Here is a 13,101-nt window from a genome sequence, read left to right on the forward strand (position 1 = left end):
CGATTGAATTTCACAAAAAACACACTCCAGAGGATGAGCATGACGGCAATGGAGAGATATTATACAAAACACCAACCAAATGAAGATGACCCCTGCTTAAAACTTCGTTGCTATGCTCGAGAAAGGTTTTTTTTTCGGTAAAAACCTTTCATCTCTTCAACGATCGATCCTCTCTTGGGTTCCAGTCCTTGCCCGACGGGTCACGCAAAAGCGTGACAAACGAACTTTTCCAAGAGCTTTGCAAAATCACATCGATTTTACTCGTTCAGATCATCGGTGACCCCTATTTTTTAAATCATGAATCACTTACTTTACTTACTATCTACAAAATATGATGAAATGAAAAAATTCTCACCGTAACAAGTTATCTTTTTTTAACATTTTCTTTCCTCGTGCCATCGAATTCTGGTAGTGGTTGCAACGGATAGAGCTTACGAAAACGCTCGTCGAGGATGAACTCTACTGTTTACCACATCCCTAGCGGCATACAATTATCTAAAAATCTCACTCCTAAAAACCTATGCACGGAAACTTTCACTCCAACAGTTTATTTTTATGATTTTCGATGGATGAGCAGATGAGCCTACATCTCGCTATTATGACCGATTTCTCGAAATTAAGGCATTTTTCCACTGCCATTTTCTCCGAAACAAAGTTGGTGACCCCCATTTTTTTTTTCATTTTTGGAGTAAGTACTTTATGACCTAACTCTAGGCGAGAAATGAAGAAAATCTCACCGTTGGAAGATTTTGGCGCGAACGTCCTTAACACACGTTGAGCCAATGTGGAAAATAAATGCCAAGGGATTGGCTCCGCTGAAGAACCTCTATAACTAACGAATGTGCCTGTGTGCGAGCTTACCCGAAGGCCGTCCTTTCTCAACTCATCCTTGTATCTCTTTTTTTTTTTTAGGTACAAATTTTGAAGGTACAACAATGGTCTCGCAGCCCCCTTCAACACTGACAACTCCGAAAGGCAACCCGCCCGAAGCAGGCACCCAAGTTGCCGCGAAACAGAGAGATTCCCCGACACCAAGGCCAAAAGGCGTGTCTGCTTGGGTCATTATAATGATAGTACTCGCAGCAGTAGCAGTGGTCCTCATCTCAATATTTCTACTCTACCGCTGGAACCATCGGTACACGGGCTCATTCAAACCCAGTAAAAACGAAGAGGGTCAGCCGCCAGAGCCTGGAAGAGAGGTGGACGAGCAAAGCTCCAGAGTTTACAATCAACCGGCGTTTTTTGTGTACAAGCCACCGAAGAAAACAGCATCGACAGATCAGAGTCCTCCTGTTTCGATTTAAGTATTAAAGCGGAAATATGACGGAGTATCGTTTCAACTAGGTTAGCGAATGAATTAATCGTTTGCCAAGGCTTGGCGAACTTGAACATAAGTCGCGTCGGGAACGATTTCTCTCAGCATGGGCTGTAGCAAAAAAGTTGATAGGTGTTCTCTATCCGCAGTATCATTCTTTGGGTATTGGATGCGATCAAGACAGAGTTCAAACACATTTTATAACGGAGATTTCCGGCTCAGCTAGACTGAGGAGAATAGCGGAAATTCGAAATTAATCAGCTGAATTACAGCAATACACTATAAAACACAAAAACAGCAAAGAAATGAAAGCTTAACATTTGAAGACTGGGATGTTAACTACTGGCTTGAGGGTTGCGCCTATTTTTATCGCAAAAATAGACTGTGTCCAAAAGCCTAACCTAAGGCTTGGACTATAACCCAACATCACATGTGAATCCTACAGTGGATGCTGCGGTTTCGCCAACATTTTTCGTTTGATGAAAGCTCAGCAACGTTTTTCTTGTTGGTTATAGCAAAGGTGGGTTGGCAGAATATCAACAATTGGTTTCAAGAACGCAGTCCGAACGATATTCTCATCATGTCGGCCAAACTATCAGGGAAGTTTTCCACTCCAATGATTGGACTCGAACAAGCATGAAAAAAAAGGCAAAAGCCAGGAAACTTTCGCCTTTATTTCATGCTATAGCCATTTCAACCGTGAGAATATGGCCCTGGCCCATTGATCTAAAAGAAGGTCTCTTGTTGGGTTGTTTTGCTGCACATGAACACCAAAACACCAAACAAATTTTAACAACAACGTCACGACGTTTTGCCGCCGTCGGGTATTAACATCACCTCAAGATACAGTATATTGATGTTGGCGACGCCGCGCTCTAATTTTTTTTCAAACTTTCCTGAATTGCTCATAGCTGGAGAGAGGAAGATAACACTTACAAAAGAACCTCTACTCTTATCTTAAAATATTAACGTTTACAATTTAATGGGGCAGAAAACTGAAAAAAAGAATACGTGTTAGATATATACAATTAAGAAAAACTGAAAAAAATAAAAAAACAAATAAACTAGCAAAGTCGTTATTTAACTCTTTGGGTAGCGACAAGATTTTCTGTACGAATTTTGATGGCGGAACCCTAAAATCCGGAATCCGGAATCACAGTACAACACAGACAGTAAACACTATCCTAAACATTCATAAAAGCTAACCTTAGGCCTAATTAGGCCTAAAAACGTTTGTTTAGGCCTAATTAGGCCAAAGGTTAGCTTTTATAAATGTTTAGGATAGTGTTTACTCTGTGTATTGTACTGTGATTCCGAATTCCGGATTCCGTGTCTCAGGGTTGCTCCATTTGGATCGAAAAATATCAAATTGATTTGTATGAAGAGCTCTTTTTTGTCCGAGCTGTTAGTGAGGCGCTTCGAATTCGATCGAATGCACAGACAAATCACTGAAAAGAGATAAGAAAATGTTTTCGTTTTGCGGATTTAGCTCCCGTGAATTCATAAATAATTACCGTTTGGGTGAGTCGTGGTTGGATCGATGCCAGAGCTCAATATTCCATTTACAGGTGGCCAGAATTAAAGAACAGAATGGAGAAACAATCACCTTAGGATTTAAATCTACTCAGTAATGAAACAAGCCGAAAAAAAAACTGCTTCGCCGCACCCGGGAGATCACATTTACGTTCTTCGCTCAGTTAGCTATGCGCATCACGGTAAGGTTATTCTTTATGATGCAGTATTAAACCCAATGTCTCCCAAATATATTACTTTCTTTTCATTAAATATGACAGACTATTGCTTTCCAAAGATATCAGTTTCAAATAACAGACAAACTTCATGGTAAGACAAACACGAAAGCAAGGGTCTTAGCAAGGAATTAAAAGCCAAGGAAATAAAACTGGAGGCTTTTGAAGTGCGAAAGTGTGGCAAGCAATGAGTAGAGAATCGACAGATATCTCGCGCGAGCGAGCAGCAACATGTCGTAGGACCCCGAGAAAGATGATGGTGAGATGTACACAAATGCAGTGAATTTTCTTGAAAAATGAAAGCTAAGGTAATAACATGAAAAAGCTCCAGAGTTGTTCTCAAGCGTTGCCAGCGATGATCACGAGATATCAGGCACGAGCGAACGGTAATAACCGAGGCAGCTCTCACGCGTGGCATGTTCGAATTCACATTCAATCGCTCGCGAAATAAAGGCCTCCCTCGCGGCTTTCCTGAATCGTTTAGAAACGTATTGCTGCACAAACTAACTTTTACTAACTAATAATAAGAAACTACTACCAGACTTCCCATTTACTCATTGTATGCCGATTTTAAACATGTGTTAGACAGGAACAAGACTATCACTGATATTTTCATTTATATATAAGGTATTCCTTCCCTTTAATTTGTTTTTGATCACACTCAAGGAAGGATATGGGCCAGTTACTTACTTTTCTCTCCCTTACAATTTTCAAATGAGACTTCTGTCTGATATTCCGTTCACTAATCTTTATTACATCGCAAGCAAGTCTCAGGCTAACTGGAGCAATCTGATTGGCTGGACCATTACCACGGAAACGGTTCGTTTCCGTACTGCCACGACCTCGGGCCGATATTCCCCAGCACGGCCTTAGTGCTCGGTTAGTAACCCTTACACTAATGATATACGTTAACAGGAATCTACACGGATGACGGAAATGTTGTTCACTTCCAAACTCCCCTTGAAACTGGCCGAATGGACAGCTCAGAGGTCATAGAGAGTGACTTTCAAGATTTCCTGGGATCCCACCCAGCACAATGGTTTGTTTACAAATACGGTGCCAGAGACGATGAATTCAGCGCACTGCCACGAGGGACATGCACAACACGGCAAAGCGACGACGCAAAAACTGTCCTCGAGCGCGCACGCGAAGCATTGAGGGAAGGATTTGGGCAGTTCAATTTAGTGGGAAGTAACTGCGAGGACTTCGCATTATACTGCAAGACTGGCCAAAGGTCTCAAACCAGCGGTCAGTACTTATCAGCCATGCGCAGAATTCAGGCCGCCCGTCAAGCTGCGGCTATTGGATACAAAAATCCAATCGTGTATGCCGGTTGTGTGCTAGGATGGTTTACCGCCAATGATTTTGGAAATCAAACAAACTCGATAAGTGAAAAGGAAGGAGAAATGAACAATGGAAAGGCCAACGGAAGTTCCATGAACACAGCGCTTTAAACAAAAACTAGGTTTGATGTGTTTTAAGAGGATTTTCTTTCAACTCGAATGTTCCACGAACTAGTAGCGCACAAGCTGAACTGAGTCTACAATGCTTTCAAGCTTTCGCCCGGCCGTTCTTTTCTTCTAACAAATAGAACAGGAAAAACACCAACAAAAGTGAGGGGAACCCGTGATAGGACAAATGCCTTTTCAATTACAGGTCATGAAGAGCTGTATGGCATTTTAAGGGCAATCTTTCTACAATCGAATTATAAACTCTAACAAATGCTATTTACTAGAAACCAACATAAACCAGACTTTCCCTTGGGTGGCACGCCAATATGCCATTTCCGATTTTACTTTATCCTAGAGTCCAAATGCGAATTTTTGTGAGGGTGAATTACTTCTACTTTTCATACGGATGAAAGGTGATTTCATTAGAAAAACGACGAGTTTAGATTCATTTAGACAGAAAGATAATATGAATTCGGAAATGGTCTATTTTGCACCGTGAAGAAGCCTTTATACGAGAGTGGGCAGAAACTCCCACAATGCAGTTTGTTCCCGGAACAATCACTGAAACAGTTTCAGCGATTGCCCCAAAGAGGCGCCAGATTATGTCTGCCAATTACAATGCGCAGTGCGGGAAACTAAAGCAACGGAGCAATTTGCTCAACTTTTACATGGTTATAATCACCAAAGTAAAAATTAGGGACACCAAAACATTCTTCATGTTGGGATCGCTTTCTGATTGGATCAAAAGCTCGGGCAAAAGCCCCTGCCAAATCCAATCGAGACCTGGAACCCGTTTCTCGAAAGTCCCGAAACTTTACGGGCCATTTTCGGGCGTTACAATTCCCTCTGTATCTCAAGAACGGAGGGGATTTAAGTCGTCAAACTTCACATTCGGTTTGCTTTTTGTTACCTTGAAAATATCTTAAAAGATCGGATTTCCTGAACAAGCGGTTGGCAGATTCACAAATCGCTTTCCGGGCCCGAAAAATTTTCGGGACTTTCGAGAAACGGGCCCCTGGTCGGGAGTCGGTTACGGTTTCCCGCGCTTGGAACGGGCTGCGTGTATTGGCTAGCCTTGTGATTGCTACAATCGACTGCCTGCGTGTGTTGCGACTGGACAAAGAAATACGCACATTGATATTTTGTATATGGCATTCAATTGAAAGCCGTTTTACAATTAATTCTAAATCGTAACTGTTGTACCAGTAAAGATAACGTCTCCCTTCATAAGGGAAGCACTTAGGTATTTTTCCCGAAAACGAAGAGCACCTTAGTTGCAATCAACTATTCTTGCCAAAATATGTTACATTACAGCACAATTTATGGCTAATCATCTGACCCAGAATAAATAAGATCGTGTCGTACCTCATTGAACGGGCTTCAGGATTGGCCAAAAGAACAATAGAACGAACAAAGATAACAATGGATTTATCATAAAAAAACAATGGGAAATACGACACTATACATCCAATGAAATATAGTGTTCAACAAGAGGTACGACCTTACCCAATAAATGAGGAGTTTCGATAACGTGGCAAATGGCCACAAAAACAACCGACGAAAAACGTTTTTCGTACTACTCCTAAATAGGAATACTGACACAGAATTCTTTTAAGACATTAATTTCTGGAATGAAAGGAATCTAGTAACACTGTTCATTCTACCCCCGGTTGCATGTAGAATAAACGGAGTATATAGAATAAACTATACAAACTATAGAATAAACTCATAGTTAATACGGAGAAGTTTATAAAGCTCGGGAAGTTTTCTTTAAATGTTTTTGGTTGATGTTCCAGCCTTGACCATGCACAAAACACGCTGTAGGTTCTAAAATTTTTGAGAAAATATTGAAAAAATCCGTTCGTAACGCCGACCACAAATGATTGTGCGCGGTCACGGCCAATTTGACATCAACGGCGAAAGCATTGCTTTCGCCTTCTTGAAGTCTCCAAGGATTGTCATGGGATTACACTACAAGAATTTATTTTGCTTCAGTAATCTAATACAGAACCTCGTAGCTTAGGGAACGCGAGCTTTCAATACATGATACTCTTTATACCGTCTAAACGAGCTTGCTATCCCTTGCTCATCATACTTTAAATGTCTTTTCGCACGAAAAGAAGGGCTGTGGGGATGCCAAAGTTGGCTCAGGGTTAACGCATCAACAGGATCCTTCGGTAAATGGCCACTGAAGAATAATTGATTCCTAATTGCATCCAAGAAGGGGCCCTTTCCTTTTCTTTTGTCACTATAACCACTTTCCAACCTTTTCATTTCAGTACGGGTGTCACTTTCATCAACAGTCACTGAGAAACCCGAAGAACTATTAAGTCACTGGGACATAGATCCAGCGCAGATACCGCACTAATTATAAGGCAACGTAAATTGCATCACATTCACGGCTGCCTTTTACGGAGACGTCTGTAAAACGTTCAAATTCTTTCCTAATTTCTTAAAGTTCTTTTTGAAGGCAAGACATCTCCCAAATATCCAACTTCTAACATAACTTCGTTAAACTCTTTTATAACAACCTTAGTATACCATATATTACAATAAATATCTTCTCCTAAGCTCCAAAGAATGAGCTTAATTGTTAATCAGGCCCGGGTTGCTCGAAGCACGGTTAGCGCTAACCAGCGTTAAATGCCATGGAAACCTATAGGTTTTGATACCTCTTTACCAACGGTTAGCCCTAACCAGGCTTTGAGCAACCGGCCCCAGGGGAATAACAGCAAAAACTGAAATGCAACGCGTCATATTGCCCTAATTCAATTTGGGCATGTTCACTACCATGTCAAACAAAGGACGCTGGGATCTTGACCAGGCCAGTGCGACAACGCTGTCAAGACTCTGTGGAGAAAGGAAATCACCAAAGAAAGTTGGCTGCTTTGTTCATATCAATTAATAACGAGAGGAAGAGAGAAAGTAAAGAACAGCTTTAACCATAGAAGCATAGAACTGGAAGAAAAGAGGGAACAGGGAGAAAGACAATAGTCTGAGTGTCCGCAATCTCGTCCCCAGAGCCTCCATTACCCTTGTCCAGTGGAAGACAAGGAGAGAAGGACAATAGAACCAGAAAACTCTCCGCGTGCGTGAAAGGGTCTTCTGCCCATGCGCAAAAATTCAAACGTTTAGAAATATGGCTTTTTCCTCTAAAGTAGAGCACTTTTACAACTCAATTGACTGCCCTCTCCAAAGGTTAGGGAAATCTCAACTTCCCCTAAAGGAAGCTCAGTACCAGGCTTTAAAGAATTTAGTGTGCAATTCGAAGGATACAATCTGTATCCTTCTGACTGGTTTCGGGAAGTCGCTAATTTACCAAATGTTGCCATACGTATTTGACTACTTTCATTCCAAATGAAATGAAACAGTTTTTCACCAGCTAATCAATGACCTTTTTGGATTTGACCAGGATATCTCATTCCCGACCGCTGGTCGAGGGAACGATGACTCTGGGAAGGAGATTGGAGTGTCCTCCATCTTCTAGCCTTAATTTGCTCAGGAAAGTGACAGTCCTTTACATAACGCTCCTGTCAAGGAATTTTTTTTTTTTTGCCCCGTTTAAGGAGTCTGAGAATGCTGAATTCCACAATCTTCTCTTTTTACAAGAAGTTAAAAGTGTTTCGATAAGTTTCGATATTCAAATCGAAACATTCGAAAGCAAGGACTACGGCATCGAATTGAATCGAACGGAACAAGAATCGTTATATCTCTCGCACTGAGTCAAGCAAAAGTTCGCTGAGAAGCGCATTTAAAATCCACTGTTTTAAAATGGAGACGACAGCTACGACTGCACTGAACGCGACAGGTTGACGAGGACGATTTGCGACGACGACGATGACGACAGATGCCGAAGATGAGAATGATTGCGACAGAGTCGCTGATGACTATAAAACCAAACCCCACTGTGCGCTTTGCTTGGCTGGAAAATTTTGACCTCTGAAGGCATATTTGCCGAAATTTTGGCCATTTTTTCCTCGACTAGAGTTACGTTTTTAAAATGCAACGAAAATAAAACTGATTAAGTCTTTTTTGAGGACAAAATATAAAACAATACTCACAAGCCTTCATGGTCAAGTAGATATTTAACTGTTCCTGCATTACAGACGCAATCACGTCACGATCAGCCTGTCGAAAAGGCAAACATTACAACAGTAATCAAGATTATGACATATCTGAAATTCACGTATTTTGTACTGCGAATTGCGACGACTCTTCGCCGAAGGGAATGATCATCGCCGAAAGTTGAAAGAGAAACTTTATCGGTTGCAAAGGAAGCCTGAAAAAAATTCCAGCCGTGAACTGGGACTCAAACCCTCGACCGTGCGATCTGCGCCGCACACAATACTATCACTGAGATATAAAACCATCCAGGAGCTGGACAAGTGCACGATCGTTCTGTAACTAATACAAATTGAAGGAGTGATCGCAACATATTTGAAGTTCAGAATAAAAAGCATTAAAGCATTAAAAACCTTTCGCTTATCTCAGGGCTCAATCTCAAAAAGTGCTTGTGTTATTTCAGAATCGCTTATTTTGACTTTCAATTTTCCGGCGGAGGCCGCCATCTTGGATATGTAACGGTCACGTGTTACAGTTGCTCTGTTGTTCTGACACAAAAAGCTATTGTACTATAGGGAAGATATCTGTTTACCAAACATCGCTTTAGTTATTTAAATTTCTCAACCACAGGAACAAAAGACCTTTTGTTTCGACAGCCAATGAGGCTCTGGTTGGCACATTAATGACAATAGGTGACGTCAACAATATCTTTCCCATAACATTGGACAGCTGACTGTGACTGTATGATCCGCCACAGTCAGGTGGGACACCTTATTACGAATACACAGCGTTAGACTGACGAGGCGAAAATGCTGCGTTTACATAAAATGTCACCCCCAACGGTCATTAAGAACTAACTATTTGCAAACGTGTGCTTGGGCTTAAATAGTGCAGATTAGTACTTAACACAACAAACGATGTACTCAGAGCGCATGGAACGACCGGTTTTCGTCTCTTTGTTTGGCCCCTTTAAAATTGGTTGTTATTTATTTTTCATCAAGTATCACTTTAGCCACAACCTACGTCGCAGTTATCTAAGATAGTGCTGACCGGGATAGCAAAAACAAGCGATTCAGAAATTTAATTATTTCGAATACACTTTCTTTGAAAAACAATCAAACAAATTTCTTTGTCATCATTATTTAATGTGGTTTAAGGTCTTTTTGTTGGACTGTAGTTTCTTTTTGACGCTGCTGTGTTCATTTGAATGGACACTTTCCATTCAGGGCCCCTCGAGCTTCAATCTTTTAGTATCACTGTTTGTATACAAGGGGTTTGTTATTTACTTACCCTGTTTATAAGTCCACATCTTATTAAATCATCAGCCATATCGCTTCCCTTGTCGCCTGCAAAACATCAAGAAACACTCATTGATCCACGCCGGTTGAAACACAGGATGACACTCTTGATACTCTTCTTCGCTCCAAAAGCTCTTATGGGTGTGCTCCGTATAAAAATGTTTTAACGATGCATGATTGTAACTCGAAGAACGTCAAACGACAGTAGAGCACTATTTCATTCTTTTGTTAAATCAAAACGCCTATTCACTTTGTTCAAACAAAAACCCTGTGCTACCAAATTCGCATGGCTCGTTAGAAGCAGCACTAAAGTGAACCAACATGTACTGTATCACTTATATAACTGTGGTTTTACCTGGTCTCAAGTCACACACCAAATGTCTGTTCATCTTATCATCCAACTTGAGAAGTAATTCCAGCTATGAAACACACACACAGAAAAAAAGAACAGTGAATCTATATTCACGCAGGGGTTTAAATCAGGGCCCAGTTATTCAAAAGTCAGATACCTACAACAGGATACTAGTCATATCGCCAAAGGAATTTTCGCCAGAAGGCAACTCGCCACCAAAGATTCTTGGTCAGTTCTTTGAGAGGGGGACAGTATGGATGAAGTGTTGGACTGCATGAAAGTATGCACAACGTTATGGTGGCGAACTGGTTAGTGGCGAGTTTAACTTAAACCTCCTTTTCTTCACGGTAGACGCCCACCTCAGACGGATCTGGTGACGATTTTTGTAAGTTTAGTGCAGTGTTTTTAAAATGCATTGCCATGCACTAAATGAAACGTAACAGGCTAAATGAAACGTAACAATGTCAGTGGCGTAGTCATCCACAACTGAATCTTACAGCAGACGCCCAGACCACCGTTTCAGGAAGCTTTTTCCAGTATCGTATTGCGGGGAGCCCTTTGTCCTATGGATTAGTCGCTATCCAGGGAATACGATGCTTCAAATACACCTTTCCTCGAAATATTTTACTTATCTAGTTACTTACTTATTTTCTATATATTACTACCTGGTCTTGTTGTTTCCCATCGCCAGTATCCTGTGGTTTCAGCTTGATTTGACACTTGTTAATAGTCGCCTTAACAAAATACAATGAACACATGAAAAACAAAGACTAAAGTCAAAGGTAAACGTTGTAAACTCTTTCAAACAAATAAAAAACACCCATCTAAATTGAGCGCAAATTAAGCTCACTTATGAGATACTGCATGCATGTACTTGCCACTCGAACATTACAACGAATTAGTATATTTGGGCCGTGCTCTTTCTTGCTCTTTTCGCCGTTTGTCGTCACCAATCAAATTCAGCCTGTCTTCTCGAGCTCGTGATTGCTCTTTCTTCCCTCCTCGTCTCTCTTTCTCTTTCTCTTCTTTCCCCGTTTTACGGCACGTTAAACAAAAACACTTATCTTGTTCAGTTTGTTTGTTTGTTTGTCTTCAAAATTTTTGCTTGTTTTAATAAAACGCAGTAGTGTCAAATGCAGTACGCTGGCCATTCAACTTCCCGCCAAAAGACGCCGGTTGCAAGATCCAGGCCCATGCAACTTCCCGCCAAAAAAAAAGCGCGGGTTTCAGCAGCATGAAAAGTTGAACGTATACGGACGGACGGTGGTACAAACCAAAACCATGCAAACTTTCTTGGGTTACTACATTTTCGTAACAACTGCGCCCCTAAAATTGTACTAATACAATCTGCTTACCCGCCTGTTTTCTTCATCATACCGATCAACATTCTCACTAAGTTCCGACTCCACTCCTTCAGGGGATGTGGGCCTGTCAAACAAAATCAGTACACCAATAAGAAAGAAGGCTATGCTTCACGTCTTTATAGTCAGGCTACCAGACTGCAATACAAAAGCTTTATACAAAAATACCAAACGTCATCTGTCTGATAAATACTTAAATTAGCTGCACCTGTATATTTGAAGTTGTTACATGTTATCTTCTACTCTTTCTATACAGATTTAATATATTTCTTCAGAAGCCTTCTGATTCTTACAAGTTAGAAAAAAGCTGATCTTCATTATCCTGCACTTTCAGAACCCAAATATTGTATTGTACGACTCAAGTAATTCATTTACTTAAAAGCTTGTTGGTTTCATACTTTGTTTCTTTTGTCTGTTTCCTTACGGAGGATACAGCAAAACCGCGGGATGGTCAACTTCGCCTAGCCTTCACACGGCAAACTGCAAACTCAAGTTTGGCAAACCTCAAGTTGGTGTTTGTGAACGACACAAAAACAGTCGGCAAACATGTTGGCAAACTGTCGGCGACAAATGGAACTTGTCTCTATTCTCGCCAATAGTTTGCCAACATGTTTGACAACTGTTGTTCAATGTTGTATCTTCCACACACACCAACTTGAGTTTGCCAACACGAGTTTGCAAACTTAAGTTTGTCTTGTGATGGCCGCTTTCAATTACTTTTGTTATGTTTGCGTCCATAATATATCCGTCTGTTTTATCGGTGCTGGTCGATTTGAGTGTTAAAATGATTTCTATCGTTTGAAAGCAAAGTCATTCAGAGAGAATAGGAGCGAGCGATCATCACGTTAACATAAAAGTAACAGCCAACCGCTTTTTGAGAAAAAAAGGGCAAAACAAACCTTTGTCTCGGTCGTAACTCTTTCCTTTTTTGCATTCCCGTGAGAGGAAAAAGACCATTTCTAAAAACCCAAAAGAAACGTTCTCAATTTTAGTGATGACTGAGTCAAGTTAAACTGCTAACAGACTCACCTTCGATTTGCCCGGTCAAATGGGAAAAACAAATCACTTTATATAGAAGGCAAAGAGACCTCTGCTCGATTGGAATTGTAACAAATGTAAAACAGTTTCTTCAGAAATACACAGATTAAATTTTGTGCACTTAAATTCGTCACAAAAATCAATCATCTGTAAATGGTTTAATATGCCTGCTACCATGCTCCCACCGTATCCCCCAGGAAGCACCCCAAGGGGAGGAGGTAACAGGCAAAATCAAACCTTGTCTGACTAAACCAACACTGAATGCAGGAATGCTACAACGTATGTCACATCTTCAGAATCTCACCGAACTTCTTCCAAATACTTTTCCAGTTCCAGAGCTGGAGATTTGCCTCGTCTGAAAGAAATTTGAAAGGAAGAGCCAAGAAGTTAGGTCCAAATATAAATAAACGACACAGTCGACGCGAAGTCAATGAAACCGTTGCTAATAAACTTTGCAACATCGTGAGTCTTTCGCG

At 40.9% G+C, this 13,101-nt stretch overlaps 2 protein-coding genes across 2 annotated transcripts in view; one reads left to right on the plus strand and one right to left on the minus strand.

The window, feature by feature from the left end:
- The first annotated feature begins 2,841 nt into the window (after positions 1-2,841).
- LOC138012454 (uncharacterized) lies at positions 2,842-5,513 on the plus strand. Its single transcript, XM_068859229.1, has 2 exons — positions 2,842-3,030; positions 3,979-5,513. The coding sequence occupies exons 1-2, from the start codon at positions 2,946-2,948 to the stop codon at positions 4,515-4,517; spliced, it is 624 nt and encodes a 207-aa protein (XP_068715330.1). The 5' UTR covers positions 2,842-2,945; the 3' UTR covers positions 4,518-5,513.
- A 135-nt stretch (positions 5,514-5,648) lies between these two features.
- Positions 5,649-13,101, minus strand: part of LOC138012452 (nuclear receptor-binding protein-like) — a 22,841-nt gene continuing 15,388 nt past the window's right edge. Inside the window, exons 13-20 of the mRNA XM_068859223.1 lie at positions 12,930-12,980; positions 12,487-12,546; positions 11,582-11,654; positions 10,892-10,960; positions 10,230-10,293; positions 9,867-9,922; positions 8,576-8,642; positions 5,649-7,364 (exon numbers count right to left, since the gene is read on the minus strand). Coding sequence (XP_068715324.1) covers positions 7,363-7,364; positions 8,576-8,642; positions 9,867-9,922; positions 10,230-10,293; positions 10,892-10,960; positions 11,582-11,654; positions 12,487-12,546; positions 12,930-12,980 — 442 coding nt within the window. The 3' untranslated portion in view covers positions 5,649-7,362. The remainder of the gene's footprint in view (positions 7,365-8,575; positions 8,643-9,866; positions 9,923-10,229; positions 10,294-10,891; positions 10,961-11,581; positions 11,655-12,486; positions 12,547-12,929; positions 12,981-13,101) is intronic.

The sequence above is a fragment of the Montipora foliosa genome, chromosome 8, assembly GCF_036669935.1.
Source record: "Montipora foliosa isolate CH-2021 chromosome 8, ASM3666993v2, whole genome shotgun sequence".
Taxonomy (NCBI): Eukaryota; Metazoa; Cnidaria; class Anthozoa; order Scleractinia; family Acroporidae; genus Montipora; species Montipora foliosa.

Coding starts and splice junctions, on each gene's coding strand:
- LOC138012454 (XM_068859229.1), top strand. CDS start 2,946: ATGAAACAAGCCGAAAAAAAAACTGCTTCGCCGCACCCGGGAGATCAC. Junction 3,031..3,978: donor AGTTAGCTATGCGCATCACG/GTAAGGTTATTC, acceptor ATACGTTAACAG/GAATCTACACGGATGACGGA.